This window comes from Agelaius tricolor, unplaced genomic scaffold, assembly GCF_023055355.1.
Source record: "Agelaius tricolor isolate 1412-34295 unplaced genomic scaffold, bAgeTri1.0.p SCAF_13, whole genome shotgun sequence".
Classification (NCBI taxonomy): domain Eukaryota; kingdom Metazoa; phylum Chordata; class Aves; order Passeriformes; family Icteridae; genus Agelaius; species Agelaius tricolor.
In genome coordinates, this window is record NW_027269273.1 from 7,875,504 (window position 1) to 7,902,172 (window position 26,669).

General features: G+C 47.2%; 1 protein-coding gene across 5 annotated transcripts in view; it reads right to left on the reverse strand.

The window, feature by feature from the left end:
- The window catches only part of ARID5B (AT-rich interaction domain 5B), a 151,733-nt gene that overhangs the window by 93,872 nt on the left and 31,192 nt on the right, over positions 1–26,669 (reverse strand). For 3 of the 5 annotated variants that reach the window (XM_071438620.1, XM_071438618.1, XM_071438619.1), the window contains one exon: positions 5,804–6,029. In XM_071438620.1, the coding sequence (XP_071294721.1) occupies positions 5,804–6,029 (226 nt within the window). Of the gene's footprint in view, positions 1–5,803; positions 6,030–18,753; positions 19,093–19,186; positions 19,311–26,669 lie in introns of those variants that run through there. The other 2 variants (XM_071438623.1, XM_071438621.1) reach the window with 2 other exon arrangements.

Here is a 26,669-nt window from a genome sequence, read left to right on the forward strand (position 1 = left end):
ACTGAAGCCAACAAGTATTTGTTAAACTAACTGGCTGACCAGTAATAAAACAAATATTTATCTCTGTCTGTCTGCTCAGCACCTCAGGTTATCTCTGATCCCAAACATGTTAACACCAAAGGTAAGCAGTAATTAAACCAAAAGAAGGTGTTGAACCAAATGAAGCCTTCCTGCTTCACACCCTCTCTGAACAGTCACCCCAACAGAGCTTCCTGCTCCAGAGCCTGCTGGTGCACTTGTCCTGCTGCAGTAGTGCTGGCATGTGCTATAAGCTGCACAAACATAGAAGAAAAGCCAGGCCACAGCCTCTTTTTTCCCAAGGGAGTCGTCCTCCTCTATTCAGGCTCCATGGAGCACAACAGACGAGTCCAGTAATAGCCTCATCTATGGCAAAAGAACTGTATCAATTGGGCTGGGTAAAATGAGTAAGAGAGGTCGCTTTGACCCACAAGACAAAAACAACATACAGTGCACAAGGGTAGAAGAGGGGAAAATGGGATAATGGGACATTTACAGGAACTTTATCAAGATCAGAATGGCATTCAACTAGGGCAATGAGGACAGGAAGGCACAAGAAGAGGCAAAGAGCGCAGACAGAGAAGAGTGGGAGGGGAAAAGAGGCATGATTTAGGCACAAAGTATGCAGAGTGGCTGTACTCTAAATAGCTAATGATTAGTTGGTCAGAAAATTATTGCATCAAGTTAAGCCAGGTGAGCCTGAACTGAGCAGCACGCGACACACAATGAAAAAGGAGAGTCAGCGTCAGATCAGAAGTCACCACAAGTGTCTGAACATGCTACAGCTGCAGATTATCAGTTCTGATAATGGCACAGTTTGACTACATTATAACTTGATAATCTTTATCTGGTGAAGTCACACCTGCTGGAAGGCCACTGGCAAGAGAAATTGGAAGGGCAATGCAACAACCCAGTGCCCACTGGGGCTGGGAACTGTGTGGTTGGCACCTTCCAGAAAGACAGCTCATCCCTGCTCTGCCTATCCTTCCAAACTCACTGCAATCTGCTGGGGATTGGCCAGTGTGAGTGGCAACACAAGGTCCAGCAAGGAACTGCAATCTTCCAAGTGAAGATAGGCAAATTATGAGACTGGTAAAGATGAGAAAATGAGAGGGTGACCCAGTCCTGCAGCGCCCAGGTCTGCCTAGCAAGCTCCTCTGAGAGCTCAAAAGAGCCACTTCATGAGAAGTAGGAAACAACTGCTGGAAAACCACCTACAGATGAGAAAAGTGTGACTGCTAGAATATACACCTCAGCTAGGAGCAGTGGTTGATTTCCCTGGGTTTCACGGGGAACAAAGATCCAGATTTTATACCCTCAAATGCATGACTGTGGGGAATGAAAGACAGAATAGGACTGATTGCTAAATTTTCTTTGGGTTTCCCCTTGCTGGACCTGAACAAACAAGAAGTAAGTGCAGCAAAACCCCTTCTGTTCACCAGAACTGCTCATGCCATTACTAACGCTGCCAGTGCAGGAGCCTTAACTGCCCATTTTGGCATGATACTCACAGAGGATGGATAAAAGAGTGGCAATGCCAGCTTGGGGACCAAACCCACACCTGTGTTAAGACAGAGCCAGAGGGTTGCAGACTGCCTGGCTGTGGCAGCAGCTCCCACCTCCCTGGCCCAGCACAGGCACAGTGGCCATTTGTTCCACGGCCTAACCCAGGCAGCTCTGCAGCCCAGCCTAACCCAAACCAGCAGAGCTGGCGAGCACTAAATTCAGTCATTTTCCCCTCAGTCTCTTCTCTCAATTTCAGCTCTGACTCCTCTATCTTTTATTTCTTTTTCTAAAGACACATTTAGAGATGAAACCATTCATAACTGCCTATCCACAGACAGTTTGTGGCAGCATAATTGACAATGAGTCTGCTGCAAAAATGAAAATGCTGTTTTAATAACCTTGGCCTAAAATACATTCTGTTGTATGCCTCAAAGGGTTTCAATAAAAAGTCAACCTGTAGAGACATATTTTCTTGGCTTAAACAACAATCCAAAGCATATAAATGTAGTCCAACTATAATGACATATTTATAGGCCAATAAAGCTTACACTGCAGCTTTCATACTTCACTTAAAGGAAGTCTGTAAGAAGCAATGTTATATAAAATAATTTGAATTTTTTTTGAACTATAGCCCAAGGAATACAAATATGCAACTTTGCCATATTTAACCAATAGTGTTTACATTGCTTAGTTGTTAAACATTTTGTAAAATGAAATAATTCCTCATTTGGTGACTTCCCACTGGTTTACCAAATATGGGTATACAAGTCCATTTATTACAAAGAAAAATTCCCTAAATAATTCTAAAGACAAAAATAAATAACTAGAGGCCTCAGTAGTGAATGATTTTATCAGACCAATTCTTCTGGAAAAACAGGTTCTTATGTTCATTATGAATAATACATTCCTGAGCAACTCTATTTTTATATGCTGCATTGTTGTTGCTCTTTATTTTTCCTCAACATTTGAAAGAAATATTCAGAAAGCTATAAATAGTCTTAAGACATAAACTGCTAGCATTCAGTATTGACATATTTGTAGAAAGGGACAGAATGTATAACATAAATATCTCAACAGGCAGAAAGAAATAATTCTTAAAAATCATTTTTCAGGCTGAAATCTTGAAGCTCACACAAAAAAATGCTATTGCACGATCTTTTATTTAATACAGTCCTAAGGAAAAGTTCTGCATAATTCACTAGTGATAAAAACAACAGTATTTTACAGGAAAAAAAGCCCAACCCAACAGTTTCTGCAGAAAAGAACAGCAAAGAGAAAAGAAAGAAGAACAAAAAAGAGGAAAGAGGGGAAAGAGGGGGAAGAGAACAAAAGAGAAGAAAGAGAGAACAAAAGAAGGAGACAGAACTACCTTGTTTGAATTAGGGTCGACTTTCAGTTATAGGTTCATGGTTTCTACAGGTTGTGGATTAACCAGGTGTTGCCTTAAGTTCTGGCTAAGCAAGTGCCGCTGAACACATGGCACAGGGTGTACACTGCTCACACGAGGCCTCACTTTACTTGGTTGCTGTTTGAAGCTGCCCTTCTCCCAGCAGCAACATGTTTAATTAAGTATGTTTGCCCAGTGACACTTCTCTGGTTCTGTATCAGCCATGTTTTCATTTAATCCAGGTTATTTCACTCCTCCCCACTCCTAGATAATGTGAGAAAACTGATTTTGTTTCTTCTGTAAAGCTTTTTTGAGCTCTTTGCTGGGGATATAATTTCCTATTACCTTCTAGAGCTTGATTCAAAAACATCTAGTAGGAAAAGCTACAGAATCTACTCACTTGTATGGAATTTTTCTGTAATGGAAACATGCCATTTTATAGGAAAAAAAGGGGTCCAGGAGATCATGTTGTTCATCTAGGCCTTTTCAACACCTGGTTCAGTAACTTCCTCACCTACAGCCAGGGTTAAACACCAGCATCAAGCGAGGGACCTTTGTGTGACAGTGCACTGTGCTCCTTTTACAGCTCTATTTTAAGAGGAAAGACTACCCCATCCCATTGTGCTGGGGACCTGCTGCAGAAGTGATTGCTAATAAATCTTTTGATCACTACAGCTGAGCGCTGCTGTGTTGGCAAGACACTGAGGACTGGAAAAGCTCTGTGGGCACACGTCCTACCAGGCAGTAAAGCTGCCCTTTGACAGCAGAGCAGAGACAACACCAGCAGCTCAAACACCTCAGACACCCCACATCATGCCTTTGCCTCCAGCTGGGGACATGACAACTCCCAGAGCAATGTCAACCCTGACCAACCACTCAGAATGAGAGAGTAAATAAATCCTCTTCGTCTTACCATAGATGAGACAAACACCAGAGCTCATGGATTGCCTACAAGACACCAACTAGGGCTGCTCCACCAGCTTCAAACATCACCATTCTTCTGAGTTTTTGTGTCAGATCCAAGAAGCAAAATAGAATTAAATTCTTGGCTCTTTCAAATGGTAAAAAAGTAATGTCAATACTAGATTTAGGAAATTTCTTTGATTCCCTTAATAGGCTGGATCAATTGTCTATATCAATGTATCTGGTCAGCTACAGATCTTTGTGAACCTTTGGTTTCACTCCTGTCAACCAGTCATTATGAAGATAAAGGCAGTCATAACTAAACATTAGCCAAAATTCCCTTTTCTACAGGGAAAAAAAATAAAACCCAACGCAACAATAAAGCCAGAGCCACCAACTGAAAATGAGCAACATCAGAATGTGGGGTTATCAAAATTATACCATATAGTTTGCATTCCATGAGCGTTTTCAGTATAACCCCTACTTTGAAAGGCTTAACATGCAACTATAAGCCTTGGGCTTAAAGATAATTTTCTCTGGCTCCTAGGGTAGATAATAGCAATTTCATAACTTACCACAAGGAGTTTTTTGTTTGTTGAAAACAAAAACAAGAAAACATTAGCACACAAAAGTTCTGTCTGAAAAACATTAAGATTCTTCTGACACAACAAACAAATGCAAATAAATGTACTGCGTAAAGATACCAGGGCAATAGCAGGGAAAATTACTGCATGTAATTATGAACTAGAAGAAACCACAGAGAAAAGCAAAGAGAGAAGGATTGCATGGCTTATTTTTTCCCTGGACATGCAATGAAAAACAAGATCAACTTGCAATTGTACTTTAATCTTCCAACCTGCACAGCTAATGGTAACATGTGAAATTGACACAATCATTTCACCATTTGATAAGATCAGAAAAATGAGATGCAGAAGATAAATCTTCCAAGACAGATCTTCAGCTTCATGTAACTTGGCTTCGATGCCAACCTAGTCCGACACTGTAAAACTGAACTTGGCCCTGCACTCCTGTTCACATAGATACAAAAGCATGTCCTCAAATCCATCAGGCTTAGCTCTTAATTTCTTACCTTCTCACACATTATGGCCTTAACTTGATGCTTTTCAAACATGGAACATTTATTAAAAACTTGGCAGAAGAGACAAATGTCCCTGGTATGCACTTCAAAGAGCCATCTCTGACAGCTGTTACACATCCAAGGTCCTAATACCACAAACAGGCACATCTACCAAGAGGAGACTGATCTCCCTTGGACCTGGGAACCCACCACAGGTATTATAGGTGTAAGTGCCTGTGCAACAAAGCAGTCCCACAGCTGCAAGCCTGTCTGCAACCACCCAAAGAAGCAGAGCTATCAACTCCCTTTCTGAAAACAGACAAGGGAAGAAAGCACAGGTACTGTGTGTGGAGACAGTGGGGTGCTCACAGAGCCCTGCAGCAACATAAAGCTGAGAAGGAAACACCATGGAAGGGACACATCCCTACTGAACGTGACGCAGAGCCAACCATACAGAGTCAGGGCAAGCACCAGGAGCACCTATGAGCTCCTGGAAGATGGGACATGAGAAGTGAAAGGCCTTTGTTCATCCCTGCCAGTCACAGGAGGCCTCAGAAAGACATGTCAGCCTGCTCTCCCCACAGTGTACAGCTCTGACCTGATCCCCAGCCTGCAGAGCCCCAGGGAGAGCCTGGGACAATTATTTGTATGCACATCTGCAGAATTTGAGCCATAGTGCTTGGGGCCATACAGACAGGTATCACAGTGTTACCCCACACCAGTCTGCTAGGAGCTTGAGATGAGCTCACCACCACCACTCATCCCACACAGGTATCTCATGGCCACACCTCTGCCCCAGGCTCAGACATACCTTGGGAATCTGCAATGGCATGGCAGGATCAGGCCCATCTGTTTTCAAAAGACACTCTCCCACAGCCCCCTTCCCACAAGAGAAAGCAAGGGATACTCACCAAGGTCAGCCTTTTCCTTCAGAATATCTTTGAAGTTCAAGCCACTGTTGAGTGTGGATTGTCTGTATCTTGTCAAGGCCTCTTTCTGCCCATTCTTCCCCACATCCATGGGCTGGACCGGCTCAGCCCGGAAACCACACTTCCACTTGGAGAAATCGGACTGTGCCCATTTTGCCAAGTCCTCAAGCTTCACAGTAACTTTTTCTGAAACAGCAATAACTTCATCCTGCAAGAAGTGATCAGATGAGAATACAACATGTCACTCTGGGCTCCCTGATGACTGAGAAACCAGTAATATCATCCTGCACTGACTCCTGCAAAAGCCTGTCTTGCTGCAGGCTGAGTAATTTTTCTGTATCACAGAATAGCTAGTGCTTAATTTATTCCTCTTGCCACCTAAGTGGAAATATTAGTTGTTTACTTGAAGCAAATATACACCATCTAAAGACAATTTCTAGAACCAGGGCAATGATCCTAAAAGGCATTTGAAATGCAGGTTGCCAAATCACATTCTGTATAACCCAAAGCCTTGAGGGAAAGTTTGCTTTTTAGGTGCAATTAGCTGCAAATGTAAAAATTCATGGCTGGATGACTAATGGTTATAGTTAGTCCTGAAATAAATGGACTAAGTAAATCTCAGATTCTTGGAACTCTGACTCACCAGAAAATTCCTATGTTTATGGTACATTTTCCCTTGGCTTATACACAAATATTGAATTTAACTTTTGTCCTTAAAATTAAATAAAACTGTGATGTAATCCCAAAAGAAATACTACATAAATGTGCTTCCCACCAAAAGAAACTTGCACATTCTCATGTTTCTTAAAACCTTTTTCAAGATCAGAACTGTAATTTTTTTCCCCCCCTTCTAAAACATACATTCTAAGAAGAGCACTTAAACTTAGTTTAGCCTCCAGAACATATACTCAAATTAAACAGTCCTAACTGCTGGATTTTAACCTTCCAGGAAACAATCAACTCCTCTCAGTCATGATGAATAAGCAGAATATTTTACAGCTGACTCCACTGAGCAAGGGATCAAGAAAGCCTCAAAAATAAACAAACAAACATACGTATCCAGCAAGATACACTCCAGATTTTTTTGTTAAAACAGCAGAAATAATTTATGTTGTAACAAGAGCTGGCTGTATACCACACCTTGCCCACCACACATTTCTAACACTAAATAAGGTTACAGGTTCTTGAAATAAATAAACCAGAATCCAATTTTTCTCTCAAATAAACATAAGTATTTGCAAAGGGGAGAGAAATTCTTTGAGTTATTAAACAAAGGGAAAAGCACGACTGATTCTCTCTGTGTGTTTTTTTTGTCCACTGAACACATTCCTCAGGAAATAAAATACTGCTCAATGGAAAAAAAAAAAAAAGAAAAAAAGCTTTATTGTGACAAGTCGCATACAATACAAAACCTGAAGTAATTCTTGTAAAAAAACAGATCTGATATTCCTCTCTTCCTTATATAATACAAAACTGTTTTATAAGCAGGCACCTTCATTATATTTAGTGCAATAACAAATATTTGGTCAGAAGTGAACAGCATGTTTATATGCTAAGCAAGCTTGTAATAAAATCTTTTCCTTTATCGCTGCACAGCATAAGAGCCTCCACCAAACAACAAACAATAACAGTGATGCTTTAAATCTCTGTTTATGACAAACGTCAATACTTTGTAAACAAGCACTGGGTACTACAAAGTACAATTTCAATGGATGGTTTCACCCAATTTCATTACACCATCCACTTGAAATAAAAAAGCTGTAGTTGCTATGCATTTTATAGCTATTACATGGTGATTATTAAATGTCAGGATGGAAAAAAATAATACATATATATAAATATCAGCCTGCCTGCAGACAGTCTCAGCAATTTCTGGATGAAGTCCTCTCTTTGGGTGTTGAATACCATCACCAGCTACTACACAATTTCTCATATTCCATACTAGAAAAATCTACTTAGCAGCAGTTAAAAAAAAAAACCAAAAAACCAACAGAAACCTGACTTGGAGATCAGACATGCTTCTGGTTAAAATATTATTTTCCAAATAGCTCTCATGATCAAATGATTATGATTTCAATTACTAGTTTCTTCATATCCTTTCCAAGAACTGGTATGACTAATTTTGGCTGGCATACAAAGTAAGCCGAGCAGACAATTTATTAACCAAAAGAAAAGTACAATCACTATTACATCATCAATGAATAAACTTGTTTTTGAGAATGCAACCTTCGCACACACGCACATGATGTGTACACAGGAGGAAAAAGAAACTGAATTAAAAAAAAACAAAACAAAAAACAAACAAACAACAACAATAATAGAAAGAAAACAAAAAAAATACCACAAAAATCCCCCCAAAAAAGCCCTACTGTACCAAGGGTGAAACGAAACTGGTGCACTCGGTCAGGCTGCCATGGAGGGGGAACTGCAGAGGCAGGAGCAGGGGACCTTTTGGGGAGCTGGGGAAAGCACACCTCAGCCATGAGTTTCCTGTGGCAGCAGCACATCCAGCCACAGGAATTTTGGGTGTTCAGCATCCCCACACGGATGTGAGGGGCCAGGAAAACAGAGACACAGCAAAAATGCCACTCTCCGCCACCCCTCAGGCCTCAGCAAAGTGACACCAACATCCAAATACAGCCACAGAGTGCAAAGGGATGCCCAGGATGGCACCAGGGAGCAGCCCAGCACAAATACAAAACACAGAAGGAGTCCACGCTGTCCCTATGCTGTGACAAGGGCTCTGGGCTAAACCTCTCTCCACAGCTGCTGGCCCCTTGTCAGGGCCACTCGGCCACCTCCACACCAGCCTTGTCCCCACGGACAGCTGGTCACCCCTGCAGCAGCTACATCCCTAAGGGCGCCAGGCTGGCTCCCAAATCCCTGTCCCCAAGGCACCAGGCTGGGCCCAAATCCCTGTCCTCCCCTGCTACTGCCAGCGATCCCCACAGCGGCACCACAGAAACGTGGCCTAGTTCACTTTTAGGCGGGAAATGGAAAAATGACCTGAACCGCCTCAGAGCCTGCCTTGGGTCGCCCTGCCCATCACACAGCAGGACTGGACAGACCTGCTCTCTTCCCTCAGCACTCACTTTTGACCCAGTTCACACAGAATTGTCCACATTCTTCCCAACTCCTCAAGTACTCCTCAAACACTGCAGATCAGCCTGCAGGTCTCCTCTGCCAATGCAGATCTCACCGCTGTGGGACTGCATCTCCAGGGGCACTCCTACCCCGGTGCCTCATCATGCAAACACTGAGCCAGGCACGGCAGGCAGCTCCAGTCTCTGCCTTTGGAGGAGCCTGAGCCACGGGCAGCTCCATTGGGGCTGTCTTGCCCACATCTTGGCAGTCTGCTGACACCAGAGGTCATCTGCCCTTGCACCACAGCACCCAGAGGTCACCCAAGTACCTCACCAGCTCTGCAATTCCAATGTGCCTTGCTGCGCTTTTGCACATTCTTCAGCAACCTTTCCAAGCACTCAGCCCCAAACTGCTTGGTGTTTGGGGGTTTTTTAGAGCAGCAGGTGACAAAGGGGTCCTTCTCCTTTTTGGTTAAGCCCCACATCACAACAAAAGTTACTCTGGGACCTGTAGAGCTCTGCCAGCCAGAGGAGCTCCTATACCCCTGTGGAATCAACCACCATCTGCTGCCACAGCCCTTCTAGAGAAACCCCTTCAATGAGATGACAAAGGAATACAGATGTTGAAAAAATAAAAACCAGGTACACAGTGACACATGACTAACAAACCTTTAGAAGATTAAAGAAATCTGGTGTATAACCTTCATGTCATTCATAATTATATCTCTGTGTAAACATGAAAAACCACCCACGTAGCAAACAGTGCATATATATCTCTATCTATACAAAATCAACTCATCATGTATTAGCTATGCTCTGAAGTGATATGTTTATGAGGTCTCCATTGCACAGTTAAGTCTTTAATTACCATTTTTTCCTGCTACAGCAAGAAGAGAAAACAACCAGCAGAGATTTCAACTCTGCTCAGGAATGAGATTTATCTGGTGGACCTGACCAATTGGACAGTGGCCCAATGGACCAATGGTCTCAGCCACAATGTTGTCTACATCTCTAAATAAGCACTGACTATAGAAAGAGGCACTTTTTTAGCTGCTTCTATAAAAATGGTTATTGAGTCAGCCTGTAATTTTAGCATGTCTTATAAGACTTCTGAGCACAGTACAATTCTTTCACCTATCAAGTAGAAAATGGGGAGATGGTTAAGAAAGATGGTGACACAAACCCCTCTTATCCATCTCATTTTTTTAAGAGCACACTGGATTTGCATTTCCAGAGAAGTCATCCAGGGAGAAGAGGACAGCATCTTCTCGAGAGCCATTATGCTTAAATATTATGTCACTGTTGTCTAAGCAACCATCACAGCCTCGTGAAAGCACAGAATGCTATATTGCCTGACTCAGCAGATGGCTGAAATGCTTATAATCAGGGAAACAGGTCAGGTAGTTATAATAGCTTAAAGCAGATAATTATTTTTTAGAAGAAATATTAACTCTTAGAAGGCAGGGAGTCACAGGGCAGCACAGGGAGGTCATACATCTTGATTGCACACCCACATACAGTACATCACAACTCCTTACTCATTGCCAATAACTAGAAAAGATTCATATTTTAGAGACATTGAGGCAGCCTTAAAAGAATTACAGCAACTGAGATATCTCAAAATTTTGACATGCTGAGACTGTTTTCACTCCAGTACTTCCAGAGGTCATTTAAGGAATTCTGGAGGGCATGAGCAAGTCAAACACCTGCTTGGCTGTCTCCTAACATCAAATATGTGGCCTAGAGAGAAACAGGAGATGTACTGTAAAAGCTCTTGCTGATAATTACAGGAGACACTGTATGTCATTTATCTAATCAGTATGATTTGCATTAGAAAACATCTTCATGCCTTTTCTGTGAAATCTTTAGCATAGTAGATAGCTGGGGATGTGCATTTTGCAACCCAGTACATTGCTGATGAAAACACATTCATCCACAGGAGCAAAAAATACAGTGTGACTCTTACAGACTGTATTCACCAGGGATAACAGAACTGTTATTTCATTTGGGCATAAAGACCTCCCTTATCCTGGGCTGGTTTTACACCCCACGTATATTTTAGCGTTTTTGCAATTTAAGTGGAAAGGACCTTCCCATACCATGTGTATGTAACATGGCAGTTCTTGACTCAGGAATCCAGTTCCCTGCTCTAGACCCCTCTGAGGAGCAGGAGGTCATGCTGCAGACATGCAGAAGAGAAGGAGGGAGCTTGTTGCCAATAAGCACCTCTCCCATAGGAAGGCTTTTACCTGGATCTTTGAGGGAAGTACCATCAGCTTTGTTTGACAGCACAGTCAAAACAAAAGGTCCTGATCACAGTCTTTAGTCCAGAGCTCTTCTCTGCCCTCCCGATACTACCAGGGCACTGGGACAGCAGATTATCTCAATTCAGCCCTAACCCACCCACCCAAAGTCACTCAGGAACCTGAACCCAGGTCTCCAGAAGCATCTCCTAAAAGCAGCACTTCTTTCAGGGACCATACCCAGCTCTAAAGAGGCAGAGAGCATTTGTACAGGGCTGATTTGCTCTCAGAAACTTCCTCTAGAGTAAGAAGGTCCTGTCTCCCTATTGCCAGCTGTGGGCTGTGAATATACACAAAAGTTTTTAAGGCTGCAGGACCACAAACTGGCTAAAAAACTGGCTGTGTGGTGGAAAAGGCCTGGCTCTGGAATGTGCCCTGTTCAGCCTCCCTTACAGGGCACATGAAGGACTCTCCTGCCATAAGCATGCTGCAGACCTGGGCACAGCTCTGCCAGATGGAAATTGCTCCTCCTGTTCCACAGGTGGGATCACTGAATGACAGGGAAGCCTCACAAGAGGCTGCAGAGCTTGGCACAGGTAGGGGCAGCTTTCTTTCCCCTGACCCTGCTCAGAGTGCCTCATTTGGTGCCATCTCCTCACGCACCCCCTAGCCCAGGGCAGACAGAGGTGTCCCAAAGGATTTGTGGAGCTCAACTGACTGCTGGGGTCTGGACCTATTCCCTACATACAGGGACCTACAGAGACCACTGCTTTCCACCCATGAACCTATGGGGAGAGCCTTGAGAAGGGAAACATGCATAAATCAGGAATTTACCTGGCCCACCAGAGAATTTTAAAGAGGCCAAGGCAGAACCTTTCATCTGTTAATCCTTTCCTAATTACTTTAAAGGGCTATAATGATCTTGTTAAACTCAGGTGACAGGTATTTCCCCAGCCTAAGCACAGCTGCACAGAGCTGTCTGAAACTCACACTGATGTGTTCATCCCTTCTTCTAGGGTCCAAAACCAAGAGAAAAGACCAAATTAAAAGGACATGGCTGAAGCACGTGAAGTCCTATGGTTTTTGCTTTCCCTTGTATTAGCAAGCAGCATTTTCCACATGACTCAGTAATTCCAAAGCGTGACACGCAAAATGACCTGGGGCAGAACATCACCATGTCTCTGCAGGACGCTTTTTGGGGTCTTGGTACATCAGGCCAGAAGTGGGGTGGAGATGGGGTGCACAGAGGGATGGCTGTGAGCAGTTAGACATGACATTTCGACTGTGAGCCTCCTCCTTTGTGACTAGGGTGTTTTTTTCTCCCTCCTCCCACTCCCAGCCAGAGGTTCAAATTGAATTTATATCTGTCATTGCAGATAGAAGTTCTGACCATATAGAAAATAGGCTTCAGTCAACATGTTTTGCTGTCAGATAGCTCACAGATCTCAAAGAGCTGTTTTAGTTTAGGCAAGTTGACAAGCAATTCATTCCTAATTTTGCCTACTACAGTTACAGTACGAGAAGCTTTCCTCATAGATTACATAATTATATTTTTTCTTAACAAGGAGTACATGGCATTAGCAGGTTTAAATTATGCAAGCTTATTCTTTTGTCTTTTGTTATATTGTGTTCTATTGTGCTGGTAAAACAATATGTGCTTTAATTAGCAAATATCTGTAAATAATTTACTTGCTTTTCATACAGCAGAACAATGGAGCCAATTTTCACATACATCCACTGAGCATGTCTAGGGGGTTTCTTGCCAGAACCTTCCATTGTTCAGTATCTGTATCAATCTGCCCATCATTAGCAGCTAACGTTCAACAACCCAGTAAGACATTAAAGTTTTGGCCCCCGGGAGTAGCCCCAAGCCCCCCAAATCCGAGGCTACGCTTTGCAAAGAAAGATTAAAATATCCAGAAAATGAAAACAAACTCTTTTATTATCTATAACCCTGGCACCTTCACATAGAAACATGGACGCCTGCCAAGCATTAAGGTCATTGGATTAATGCCATAAAATGCCGATGTTCATCTGACCTTCTGACTGCATTTTAGCTACAAATAAAAAGCTCAACTTGATACAACACCATGAATCACGCGAGTGTCTAGGCTGTGCAGGGTTAACGTTGGGTGTGAACCCACACTGCACACGCACAAACACACACACGCACACAAAGAAAAAAAGCTCTTAAATCTAGAGTGGATGACTGTTCAGAGACTTAAGGCATTGTTATTTTGAATGCGAATGAAAGGGCCAGAACAAGCATTGCAAGAATATTTCAATTATGTATTTCCCAGAACTACATCTCTGAGCAACTAATGCAAATATTGCTCCCATAGCAGTAGAACTTCTTCCCGAATAAAAGCATACGAGAGCTTGAATCAGAACATACTTTCTATATCATTCGCATATTGTTTGAATATTATTAAAAATGCAAAATCTATGTATGCGTTACTCTCCTGAGCAATACAGTAATTATGATTAAGGGACAAGCAGCACAAAAAGAGCCAATTTATCTTACTTGCGCTTAGGAATACTATTGTGTAACTAAGCAACTAAAGACAAAATATAGTCTAATTAATTCACTCCTATGCTTATTTAAAAGACACAATTAGAACATTTTTATTTTCCAGCCTGCACAGTATCTCAACATGCTTGAGGGTGTACCATGTGAGGCCTATTATTCTCCAAAGACAAGAGTTTAATGTTTAGTGCCACTGATCAGACTGGGAACAGCAAATCTGGAAAGCAGTGGGTGTATTTTACAGTCTGAATGCACAGGGAAGGGGAGGGAAAGAAGAAAGGAAATAAAATAAAAAGTTGGGTTTGTTTTTTTTTTTTTTAAGGAATCTGCCTTAAATGACTAGATATTCCAGATTGCTGGCTAATGGCTAGCAACATGTGGCTTCTCTGAGTAATATCATTGCCCTGTCCTTCCTTTGCCAGCATATGCTACTGGTGGCAAGAGAGATAAAAATATACAGAGTGGATATGCAATTACCAAACCCACGATATTTTATGACAAATGCCATTTCTCTAACACTGCTATTACAGTGTGCTGATTTCCAAAGCTGAATTAATTTGAGCAAGTGTACAGTGGAGATTGATGCTATTAGCATGATTTTTAAAGCACCCTTTAATAATCATAATCTGCATGTTTGAAACGTGTTGCCATTACCAGTGTTGACAGATACGAGCGTAAGGCACACACCGTGGAGGCTAAAACGAGGCTATTCTCATTTCAAATAAGAGCGTACAGATTCCTACGTCTGTAAAAAAACCCCAAAATCCATTACCGTGAAAAGGGAGTAGCACATTTTTCTAGGGGGGTGGCAATAAAGCAGCGCTGATACAAGACACCATGCCTGGGCCAGCCTATACTACCTTTAGGCACTGGGGTAGGACCCCTGCAAGTGAAGAGCTCCTATAAAATGAACCAGGCTTTCGAGGGATGCTGTCAGCATCTATCCCAAAATGAAGAGAGAACAGAACCACCGATTCCCTTAACTTTCTGGAAGAATCTCTTCTGCAATTATAAATGACACACATTTATGGAGTGACTTCTTTTTTTTCCTTTACCCCAATTAGTCTGAAAATGCAAAATACTTCTAGGGAAATAATTACAGGAAACTAGCTCTCTCCTCTCCTCTCTATGAGCAACGCTTACTCATGTAAATTACTTGCATGAGTAAGGATTATTTGCAAGGCGAAAAGCATTGCATCAGATCCCCAGTTTGGGAGAAGAGATGAAATCAACATGAGTTCGTAGTAAACTTTGCTGCTGATGAATGAACCAAAGGCAGATCCCCACTGACAGTCCAGCCTCAATGGAAGCAGCATTCACCACGATGCAGAGCAGTGCACAGAATGTCATACCATGCAAAATGAATCAGGGTTTTTTAGGAATTGTATGCATCACATCAAATACCATCCCTGGACTTAATGATATAAACTTTGAAATGTATTTTTAAGCCTAGTCTAACTAATGCCAACACCTTTAAAAACATGAAAGCACAAGGCACTAACAAGCATTTTGCTCTACAATTGCTTTTGCAAAGGTCAGTCATTCCACAACCCCACACCACCCCTTGGAGCACAGAACAGTAAATGAGCTGGAGGAAGGTTTGCCAAGACCTTGTGAGCTGGAGGGTAAGCCCACCTTGTGCCCCCTGAACGCCACAGGAGCAGGCACGAGGGGCCTGGGCAGGCACTTTCTGACAGCACACAGCTTCTCACACTTGGGTGCCAGCAAAGCTGGGGGCCTCCTTTACACATGCACCCCATCAAACTGTTTCAAACACAATGGGGTGCCCTTAAAGGTGCTCCCTCTGGATCTTCATAGGCCTCCAAGCATCCTGTTCTGACCCCTGTGTGAGGCACCTGCTGTCAAGGAGAACTTCCCTGCCCATGCGGAAGGTGACACGGGACCCCACCAGACCAGAATCAATGAGAAAATCAAGGCAAAGTGGTGACTTCCTCCACCAAAAGAGACTGTTTTGGTAACGGCCCTGTACGGATGGAGGAGAATCACTTCTTCCCTGCTGGAGGGAAAAGAGAGAAGGTTGCTCTTGCTCTCTGGCCAGTGTTGCACCTGCTGCAGTGTCTGGGCTTGATGGTGAGGTGGGAAGCAGCATGCCCAGGCCCCCGTGTTTTGAAAGCAGCAACAAAGTTTTCAGTGAAGTAGCACAAACTCTTCTAGTTCACCTAGCAGTGGCCTCACAGGCCCTGTCGCTCTTAAAAACATGTCTCTACCCCTGGTCTGAGCATAATGCCAGAGCTGCTCCCAGCCTCTCCATGCATGTCTCCTTGGGATGCAATGAGCATCAGGGTCAGAACCACCCATACCTGCTGCATGCAAGCAACCCCATCCCATGTTCACCATCCACTGAGAGTCCCTGGGAAACAATCTCTATCAGCTCCTGGCATCCAAAGGGAGTTTCTCCACTGTGGTGACGGGGATGCTGAGCCTCAGGTGGAAAGAAGGGTGCTGAAGCGGAAGCACACCTGGGCTTGAACCTTCCCTGGATCTGGGCAGTGCATGGAAACATCCAGTTTCAGCAGCAGTCAGGGTTATATTTAAATCTGGATGATGAATTCAGCTAGCTATAAAAAGACTTATATTTACACTTATTACTGATTAGCTCAAACATTTGGCAATCAGATAAAATACGCCATCAGAAATTTGTGAGTAACAGAAGCATTACATCCCTCCTTGCAGCCACTAGCTGAATATTGTCATAGTGTCAGTGCTGCTATTACAGAAAACAGGCAGCCAGCTGCTTCTATTAATCACGCTGCTGGCGCAGGTAGCTGCTGGAGACCGTGCCTAAATCTCTGGTGGGCTCGATCACAAGCCTGCAATTCAGCCACTTGCTCCCCTCCCCAACCATTTCAGTGACAGCGAGCACCCCGTCACCCTTTGCTTTGGACACCGCAGGTTCGCAATACACGCTTAACCACCGGCTCACTCCATCCCTACTCCCTGAATACACAATGAGGTATTTTATCCCATCAGCAATCCCACACCACAAATAAGGTCCCCTCTGATGCGGCTATAAGCCGCATCTGACTCGAGAGCCACATCTCCTCGTGCAAAAGGGGTCCAGGCCAGAGTTAGGAAGCCCCATGACCCCAGAGGTGGCCCTGCTGCCCGTCTGGGGACCAAGGTGAGTGTCATTTACCGAAGGGACTGGGACCTTGGGGTGCCAAGGGGAACAGCTGCCCCTGCCCCACAATGAGAGCAGTTACTCCCAGCCAGCCAGCACCCAGCTTTTTGTCTCTCTGCTGCCTGCACATCCCCAAGCACTGCTCGGATTGTTCCAAACTATTAAAAATCGATCATAAAAAATCATTCCTATGTCTATAAACAAGTTAATGGAGTAAGTGAAAACAAAGTACATTTCTTAATGGGAGTGTTATGTTGCCCTCTCTAGGCCCTGGCTCTCAGTGCCGGTTTCTGTAGGCTCCCTGCCAGAGAAGTATCACTCAGAGCTGTTGCTGTTGCTGCTGCTGCTACTCTGCTAATGAATGACTAACTTAGGCCAGAGGGGAAATGACATCACCGGGGTGTAAAACACAACTGCATTAGGAAACTTTTTACCTGCTTTACATTTGTCATAATTATTCTACACAATACGGCCGGCATTTGCATAATTTCAAGGCGTGCCATTATCTTAATTGAAAATTGTTTTCATATGGTTGAATAATGCAGAATGACATCAGTTAAAGCCGCAATGAAATGCACAAGTATAATCACACGGCTAATTACTAGCGGTGTTTGCATGTAAAAATAAATAAAATCGTGCGTATTATTAGGAAGGTACATGCAGCTGAGAACTCTCGTACCGGAGCAGTGTTTTACTCGTAATGGTAGGATTAATTTTCTCTGATGTTCCTACCACAGTAACATGAGCTGATCATTAAGGCGTATTAAAATGATTTGTGTCCCTTTCCCCACCCCCCCTCCCTTCCAAATATCTTTCATTTTACACACACACGAGACACGCAGAGGCACAGTTTTAAATAGTCACCACGGGCAATTTCAGAGCATCCATTGCTCACTGTCATCTCCCTGATTCTTAGGAAAAGGCTCCCTTATCTCAGCGGCACGCACAGAAAATTAAAGTGAAGAGGTGGCAGCGAGCGAAGGTGGCTCCGAGACGCGTTTCGGCTGCGTACGCGTGTGTGCGGGTACACAGCTACGCCGGCACCTACAGCCACGCGTGCCTCCGATAACAGCCCCTGCGGACAGCCCCCCCCATGGACCCACCCCCCCGGCATCTCCAACAGAAGTTCCCCCAAAACATCTCGTCCCCCTCCCGCCTGGTCTCCAGCCCCTCTCGGGGACCCTCGCCATCCTCGCAGCCCCCTGCCTGGGTACCTCACCCGTCCCCCGCCCCAGACTGAAGCAATGAATTTGAAAAGCAGATAACGGGAGGGCTCGGGGCTGGGGCGGGGCGGTGCGGGGCTGCGCGGCCCCATCCCGGGCTGCGCGGCCGCCGGCGGAGGGTGCCGGCGCGCAGCGCGTTTGCGCCGGGAGCGCGGCGGCTCCGAAATACGCCCAGGCATATCTGCAAGTTATTTGAATGTATTATTCCCGTACCTGTCATTTATCACTTTATTCAACACGTCCCTGCCAGCAAGAGAGCTTTTGATCTCCCTCTGCCTCCATTTCGTAATTTCCGCCCTCTTAAACATATCGAATATTTAAAAAAAGCCCCGAACAATATCGAAATCCCCCCAACGTGTTTTTTTTTTTTCTCCGCTTTTCCGTGTATTTTGCTTTCGGGGTTTTTTTTTTGTTTTGTTGGGGTTTTTTTTTGTTGTTAAGCAGAAGGATAGGGCGAGCCCCGCACACACTCCGCTGCCCGCCGGGCCGGGGCCGCCCCGCACCCCGACCCCCTCCCTCCTTCCCCCCGCCCGCACAAGTTCCCGGTCAGCGCGCACCGGTGCGCCCCGACGGCGCGGCCCCTCCGCGCTGCCCCGCCACGCACGGCGGGGAGGGGGACGCGGTGGGGGGGAGCCAGGAGAGGGGGGAGCCGAGCCCGGGCATGCAGGTGGGGACGGGCGCGGGGGAAGGGGGAGCCGGCGCCGCGTTTACCACCTCGCCATGGTCACTGGTCCTGCCCTGGGGGGTGTCCTCGGGGAGAAAATAAAGTTTGGCGCTGGAGAGAAGTTGCCGGCTGGTGCGCTCCTCCCAGAGCAGCTGCAGCTCCGCGATGCAGGCGGGCTCCTCCGCGCGGCACCGCACGAAGAAGAAGTCGCCGAGGGAGAGGACCCGCGCCCGGCCGCCGCCGCGGCGCTGGAAGCGGAACGCCCTGTAGAAGACGTAGGGGCCGTGCGAGCCGCACGGGGCGCCGACCCACTGCGGGGAACAACAACACGGCAGCGGCATCAGCGCCGGCTCCGCGCCGCGCCGCGCCGCGCAGGGGCAGGAGGAGGAAGAGGGCGGCGGGAGGGGAGCGCGGGAGGGAGGGAGGGGGCTCCGCGGCAGCGGGGGGCGCGGGGCGGGGCGGGGGCGCGGGGCGGCGCGGTACCTGCAGTGCGCTGCGCTCCATCGCGGCTCCGGCGCGATTGAACTCAACATTCTCCCAAACTTGTTGGCGTGAATGGAGCCCGGCAGGTCCTGGCAGGGCGAAGCCGGCCCCGCCGCCCGCCGCCCCCCGCCGCCGCCGCCCCCGCGCCGCCCCGCCGCCGCCGCCGCCTCCCGCCCCGCCGCGCGCGGCGACGCCCCCCCCTGCCGCCCGCCCCCCGCTCCGCCGCCCCGCCGCCGCCCCGCCGCGTCCCGCCGCCGGCGCCACCCGACGCCGGCCGGGCCCCCGACGCCCGCCCGGGCCGGGCAAAAATGCCGCGGGGCGGCTGCGGGCCTCGGGGGGGTGGCGCAGAGGCGGCGGGGCGGCGGCGGGGCCCCTGTCCGCGCTCGGCGATTTTTGGGGGGCCGAAAGGGCGGGCGGGCGCGCTGCGGATCTGACAGGACCTGCCCGTATATGTCTAATATAAAGACCATTTCCTGCGGCGCGAGGGGCGCTGCTCGTCCGCGCGCGCCCGGCGGGACCGCCCGCTCCCACCGCCCGATCCCGCTCCCACCCCCGGCAGCCGCGGAGCGCACGGCGGGGGCTGCGCCCCCCCCTGCCGCCCCCCCCGGCGGCCGCGGAGGGCGGGCGGCGCGTCCCTAATTTATTTATCGCTGTTCCCCGGGAAGGGATGGAAAGTGGGTTATCGATTATATAAACACATCAATATTCATGGCGCTGCGCGGAGGGACGCGGCTCGGCCGGAACAGACAGCGCAAGGGGAGGGGGAGCGGGAGCGCGGCGGCGGCGATGAGCGCGCTCTCTCCGCGCCCGCGGACACGGGCGCGCAGCGGCACGTGCCGGTGCCGGTGCTGCCGCCGTGGGCCCGGGGCGATGGCTCGGCAGGCGCGGAGGGGCGCGGGGCGGCGGACAGGTGGCTGCGCCCCCCGCCCAGAGGGGCGGCCCCTTACCTGCGCCCCGCCCGCCCCCTGCGGCGGCGCCCCGCGCCGGGGAGAGAGACCCGCCGGCTCCGCGCGTCCCGCGCACCCTCCGCTATCCTAAGGCGGGCGGCTCGGGGCGCCGCCGGGAGCCTCAGCCGCCGGGAGCCTCGGCCGGCACCGCGGGCTTCGCACTTGGTCCCGCAGCGGCGCAAGGGCCGCCCCGCAGCGCCGGGCGCGGAAAGTTCCCATCGGGGCTCCGGGAGCTGCATCCCCGCAGGTAGATGCTACTGCGGCGGGCGGGCTGCGCGGCCCCCCGCGCCCGCGGAGCCCCCATCCGCCCATCCCCGGACAGGGACCGGGTCATTCTGGGGGAGCCCTGATCTTCTCGCCCTTTTCCCCGGGGCTCCATCACTGCCCGCCAGGGCAGCTAGCCCCGGCTCCGCGGGGCAGTGGGGGAGGGAGCACTACAAAGTGGCTCCGCGGGGAGCATGTCCCTCTGCGCTTTCCTCAGCAGTGGCACTTCCCAGTTTTTGGCTCATTCCCCTCCCAAGGCCCCTCCGCAGGCCCTGATCCCAGGGGGAGAGGGGCAAGGGCGGGTACAGGCTCGGAGCCGCCCCGGCGGGGCGCCGTGAAACGGAAACAAATAAATAATTAAATAAGCAAATAAACAAACGAGCAAATAAATAAATAAATGAATGAGATCGTTAATAATGACGCCAGCGGTGACGTCAGCACCGCGTGCATCACGACACAGCGCGCGCCGCGGGGGGCAGCAACAAGTGCGGACGGCGGCGCCGCGGGCGGGGCGCCCCCTAGCGGGTGCCGCTGCTGCGGTGCGGGCGGCGGGGCAGGACAGACGGACAGCGGTGCTGGACAGCGGGGCACGGTCGGTGCACAAATCCCGCTGGGACCGAGGGGCCCTCCCCGCTGCAAGCCGTGATGTTCGGTGACGGGAACCCCTACGCGAGGCGCAAGGCTTGCTTGGCCCCGGGTAGCGGGAACGAAGAAGGCACGGGAATTAGGGCTAGGCTCGCCATGAATTCGGTGCCATGAAGGTGAGGGATTCATCTTGACAACCTCAGCACCCAAGCCTGGCTGGGATGCTTGGTGCTTCTCAAGGGGCAGGCTGATTTTCTGCTGGTTCCTCTGGAGGAATTACCAAATCCTTACAGTTTGTAAGAGGTTTCACCTTTCCTGCCCTTTATCCTTTTGAGATGCCCTGAGTGCCTGTCTGGTCTGTGGCCTCACAGCTCATACAGCGGTGAGAACGCTGTGAGCACCAGGGGTAGGCTGGGATGCTCCTTGAGGACAGCAGGAAGCCAGTGGGTACTGCTGCTTGGGCTTCCACCCAGCACCAGCATGGCTTGGATGGGCAAACCCAGCAGAACAGCTTAGGAGAGCTGCAAATAGCAGCCCTTTTGGCCAATAAAGTCTTGTCACTTTGTGCTTGGGAGCTCAGTCCCCTGGAGGATGTTTGTCAGGGGCTGGACAGGTATGGGAGGTGATGCAAGTGAGACCCACACCTCGACACATCCCTGCAAAGCAAGGAGTGCTGCTCCGTTTCACCCCCAGTGAATTCCTGGCCAGAATTATACACATTTCTTCTGCAATTCACCTTTGTTTTCACTGACCTTGACATGTTTAATCAGGGTTATATTCTCACACAGATAAAACAGTCCTCAAACGATTGTTACAATATTTTGGGCACAAACAGATTTGTATTTGTTTCTTCATTTTCTTTATCTCAGGCAGGTAGGGCTACTCCTTTCCCACCATATATAATCAAGTAGCAAAGAGAACTTCCCATCTCCATTTGTGCCCAAATCCCTCTGCTTCTACCCCAGCAGCTGGGGCCCAGGCACTGTTGGCAGCCTCTGTGCCAGCCCTGAGCTCCTCCCCAGTGCATGAAGCATCACTCACAGCTCTGATAGTTGCCGCGTCCCATCCTTCCCACCAGCTACAGACTTCCTCCAAGCATTCCTCCAAGCCATGGTGTTATATCCTCTATGAAGAAGGTGGTGAGGCTGAACAACCAGGTAAGAGCACGCTTTGGTCCTCTGAGCAGAGGGATGATTATCCATCCCTGCAGCATGCTGGGAGGCAGGGGTTATGCAGGATGGCCCAAGTCACTGCTCCATGTACTGAGCTCCTGCAGGACCCTACCTAACCTTCATCTGTAGAGGAGCTCATGGTCCATGGGGCAGAAGAAGGGGCCCAGCATGAACAAAAGGAGGGTTCGCCCTCCATCCCCATGGCTCCAGCCCCCAGCCCTTGGTGTCACTTCATCTGGTGCTGCTGGCTGGTAGGACCCCCAGCATCCTGTTTAAGTTGCTAATGTTGGTAGCATTTGGAATGGGATAGCAACAGAGGCTGTGGCAGTGCAGAAGTGTACATATTCCCAGCAGTGAGGGCATGCATACTCATCATTGCTCTGACATCAGTTTTATAGGAGCCTTCCCCCTCCCCCCCAGAAAATTCTTTATACTTCAAAATAATAAATACAAAAAATACAGAGCCTGTTTATAGCAGAAATTGAAATTCCACATATTATCAAAAGTTGGATTTTGTCCTGCAGGCACTGAATAAGTTTCTTCATATGAATATTTTGTAACTTTCTCTTGCCAAAAGAAATGTGAAAAATGTTGTAATTTTTCTGTGCCTTCTTTTGGACATTCCAAGCTTTTGCTTAAGCTTCTCATAAAAGGCTATTTTCAGTGAAGAGGGGACCAAAAAAAAGCAGTCTACAGTATACTGAGTCAATAAAGTAATGTAAAACCATAAAACACAGCAACGATAACAACAGAGGATCAGTAGATTACAAAGGAAATAAGATGGGGATCAAACAGAGTGGTAGCTGGAAATGACTGCATAGAAGCCAAAATAAGGCTGCTCCTAATAAACAGCCAAAGTTGAACCAAAAAACATTTGAAGCGTTAATTTATTAAATAACCTTATTTTCATGCCTTACAATTAAAAATAGTTGTGGTCAGGCATGTTGGGAGACAGGAAGCAATTGGAGTCTTGAAGCCTGGCTTTGTGCTTGGAAGGGAACACAGGCTGATCCACACTGGGATGGGGCTGTGCCTGCACGGGGGGGCAGCCAGCAGTGCTGGGGGGCTCCAGGCCACTTACTGATTCTCTGCTCACAGCCTTTCCCTTCCAGGCTTTTAAGACACAGAGGAGTTTTAAGAGGAGTGTTCAGGGTGGGAGATGGAGTCACAGCGGGAGCAGGGGCTGTGAGGATGATGCCAGCCCCTGCTCCCACTCAGCACAGGGGATGGGATGCAAAGCCCTGAGAAATTGCCATGAGGCCTCATGTTCAGTTCAGCAGGTTTTGGGATCAGTCTCTCACTTTGCGAGCCCTTTAGATCAGATGTACGAATCACCAGCTCAAAGCATTAATAATACCAGCAGTCATAGCATTTATCTTCCCTTCAAAAGATCCACCAGCCCCAATAAGTGACCAAACTGAGCAGAAAACCCTACATGAGATCAGCTTTCAAACCCCAGTCTTCAACTCATACGTGCATTTGGAATTATTTTTATTTACCTTGCATTTCCTTTTGTTGCCCTGGCATTGTGTTTTTAATTCCCCCATAGCACTGCTAGCAGCTCGCCTGGAACAAGCACCCCACTGCCCCAGGGCTCCCAGACTAGGCTGCTTAAAGAAAATAATCATCACTGAGTATCAAGATATTCACCAATAAAATAGTGACTGGTGGGACAGATCACCTGCACATACAGAAAGGAGAAGGGTGCCCAGATGGTTGCAGAGTATTCTGAGCCCCATAACAAAGGGTACAGCCATGGGACAGGAAGAACCAGCAGCTGACCAGCCCCAAAAATAGTTGTTTTACTCTCACAGTAACTGAGCTCCAGCGGCTGCTAACTGCTGCCTGCAAAGCTGGTTTCATCTAGTGGCACAGAGTGATGGGTCAGCTAAAACAGAGCCCACACCATTTCTGCCTGATTGGTTGCTAACCAAATACACTTTTCAGATGCTGTTAATTGAGTCTGATGAATTTTGCTCCTGTGGGACCTATTACAGGCAAAAATACAAGTGACATCAGAGCCATAACTCATAAAAATCAAGTCCCTGAATTACATCTGAGAGCAATATGAAAATGCAAGTGGGATTTCAAATGGTATCAAATAACTTTCTGTCATACCTTATTAATACCACAGAGCTAATAGAAACAGCTATATTATCATCCTAATGTCATTATACATATATAATACACATGCGTGCATACACACAAACACTCTGTGTAATTATAACAACATTATTTTGTTCACACGGCCTGAAAAATGTGATTAGATGGTGGCTCTGAAATGGCAATATTCAATCAGGCACGACTCGGATATTGGCTCAGAGCACAGTCTTCTACTTATGTAAAATTATGTCTTGTTATGTGTGGTGGTAGCGTGGATGGCTGTGGAAGAAAGAGGGAGCCGAGGCCACGGAGATCATTTCATCTCACGTTACAAGGGCTGAATTGTCATTTCAAAGCTGGAATGCTGATACTGTCCAGCAAGCAATCCCTGGCTATCCTTTCCTGTGTGGATCTCTCCAGAAAACATGCTAATTTATCTGCTAAAGATAGCTGCCTTCTCACCAAATCCTGAAAAAAAATTCTCCACTGGAAATGTTCCTAAATGTGACCAAACGATTTCTTTTATAATCATAAAGCTTGGAAGGGGACGTTGCCTGGTAGGACTTTAGATGGGCTTCACCACTTTCCAAACAATGCACAGGAAATGCACACCAGCCATTTCACATCCAACTCCTGTCAAATAATTTACCTCAACTGTTTTTAGTGAAAATATACCTATGTGCATATATACATAGATATATATATATATATATATCCCTGCATGATAGGGATAACTGAGGCTGGAAATATCACTGTAAGAATGCCAGGCCATATTTACCCAAGTCAGTGGTCAAAGCAAGTTGCTATTCTCAGTGTGCCAGATTTAAATCGGTTTAAGTAAACAAGCTGACCTCTTTCCACTTTGCAGGTCTGAGCTGTTGTGGCTTTTTTTTTTTTCCTTAGAAAATTCCTTTTTTAAAGAAATTTGGTGGGCCCCAGAGGACAGTAAGCAGTTGTCTCAGAGGGAGCAGTCAGTGCTGCTGGGGAGCAAGTCAGGGCAAAGTGGGCTTTGCACCAGCCAAACTCAAATTTGGCTTTGTTCTGCCCTGCCATCATATAAAAGCAGGGGATTTCACCTCCTTACTGACTTTGACTGCCTTCCTAATGCCTAAGTGCTTATGACAGCTCTTGCTCATCTGTTTTGGCTTGAGTTTTTCTGTTCCCCCCAGTTTGGTTTGTGCAAGGACATTTGATCTCCCAGTCATTGAGATCTTTCCTGCCAGCTCTAGAATGAGATGCACTGACACAGAGAAAGCCTTCCTGAGGTCCCCTGACTACCTGCAGGGCTGAAGTGTCCACCACCACAACTTGCTCTTTCCTTTGCATACAGATTTTTTCCTGGGAAGCATGAGCAGTCTCTTCTGCAATTATTCCCACCTCTTCATCCTTTACCTGAGCTACAAATGTCACAACAATGATGAGTCAATCATCTGGTACAGTTTAGCAACATTTAACCTTTGGCTAAGCTGTCTTTGAGTCATCCTACCTAAGCAAGGCAGCTCAGCAGACAACCTGCTGCAGACTGCCCCACACTTTGCCCCCTTCCTGGTTTTGCCTGAAAACAGCTTTTGGCATCTAGTGCCAAATGGCAGTGGAGGGGGAAACAAATCAGAATAGCTCCTGGTACCTCAACTCTATGGCCTGAAGTGTCCTTCTTGTCTCACAGTGTCCCAGGTCACTGTGGTTCCTCGCACAAGCAGATGGACATTTCTGGACCTCCTGATGAGGCACCATTGTCAATAACTACAGGTTATAAACACAAGATGTGTGGGGTAAACACTGGAGAGGATGCAGAAATCATTCCTCCTTCTCCCCATCCAGGTACACATGTCAAACTAAAACACTAGAAGGGAAATGGAATTAATCTGCAAGTCCAGCTTTGCCAAACACATGGGGTTATCCAGCTGCTGTTTTGAGGGAGCAGGAATTGTGGCCATACCAAAGTCCTCTCCTCCTTTGCAGCTCCTCCTTTTCTTATCCAAGTGAGTGCTGGACACATTTCTGTAGTACGAGAATCTCTGAGGTCTAACCACCATGGATTCAGGCCCCTGGGGATGATAGTGTTGGTGGGGTTTTTTTAAAATCCTCTTGAGAAACAGATGCTTTGGCTCATCTTCATTATACCTAGCCTGATTTATTTTAATTGCTCTGGGTATCCGGAATACTACGATTGCATAATCTCATGCACATGCCTTTAAAAGGAAGCCTTGGCTGCAAAGCCAGGAAGGCAATGTTAAATACGGAAAAGGTACTATGCAAAGTCTCATTTATTTTGAAAATCACTGGAAAGAGTTCCACTGAAAATTCACAGCAAAACATATGCCACATTTGAATAATGACTTTGAGAGGTGCATTACCTAGCTTAGCAATAAAAAGGGATCTAAAAATTGCAGTCCTTCAAAAAGATATCAC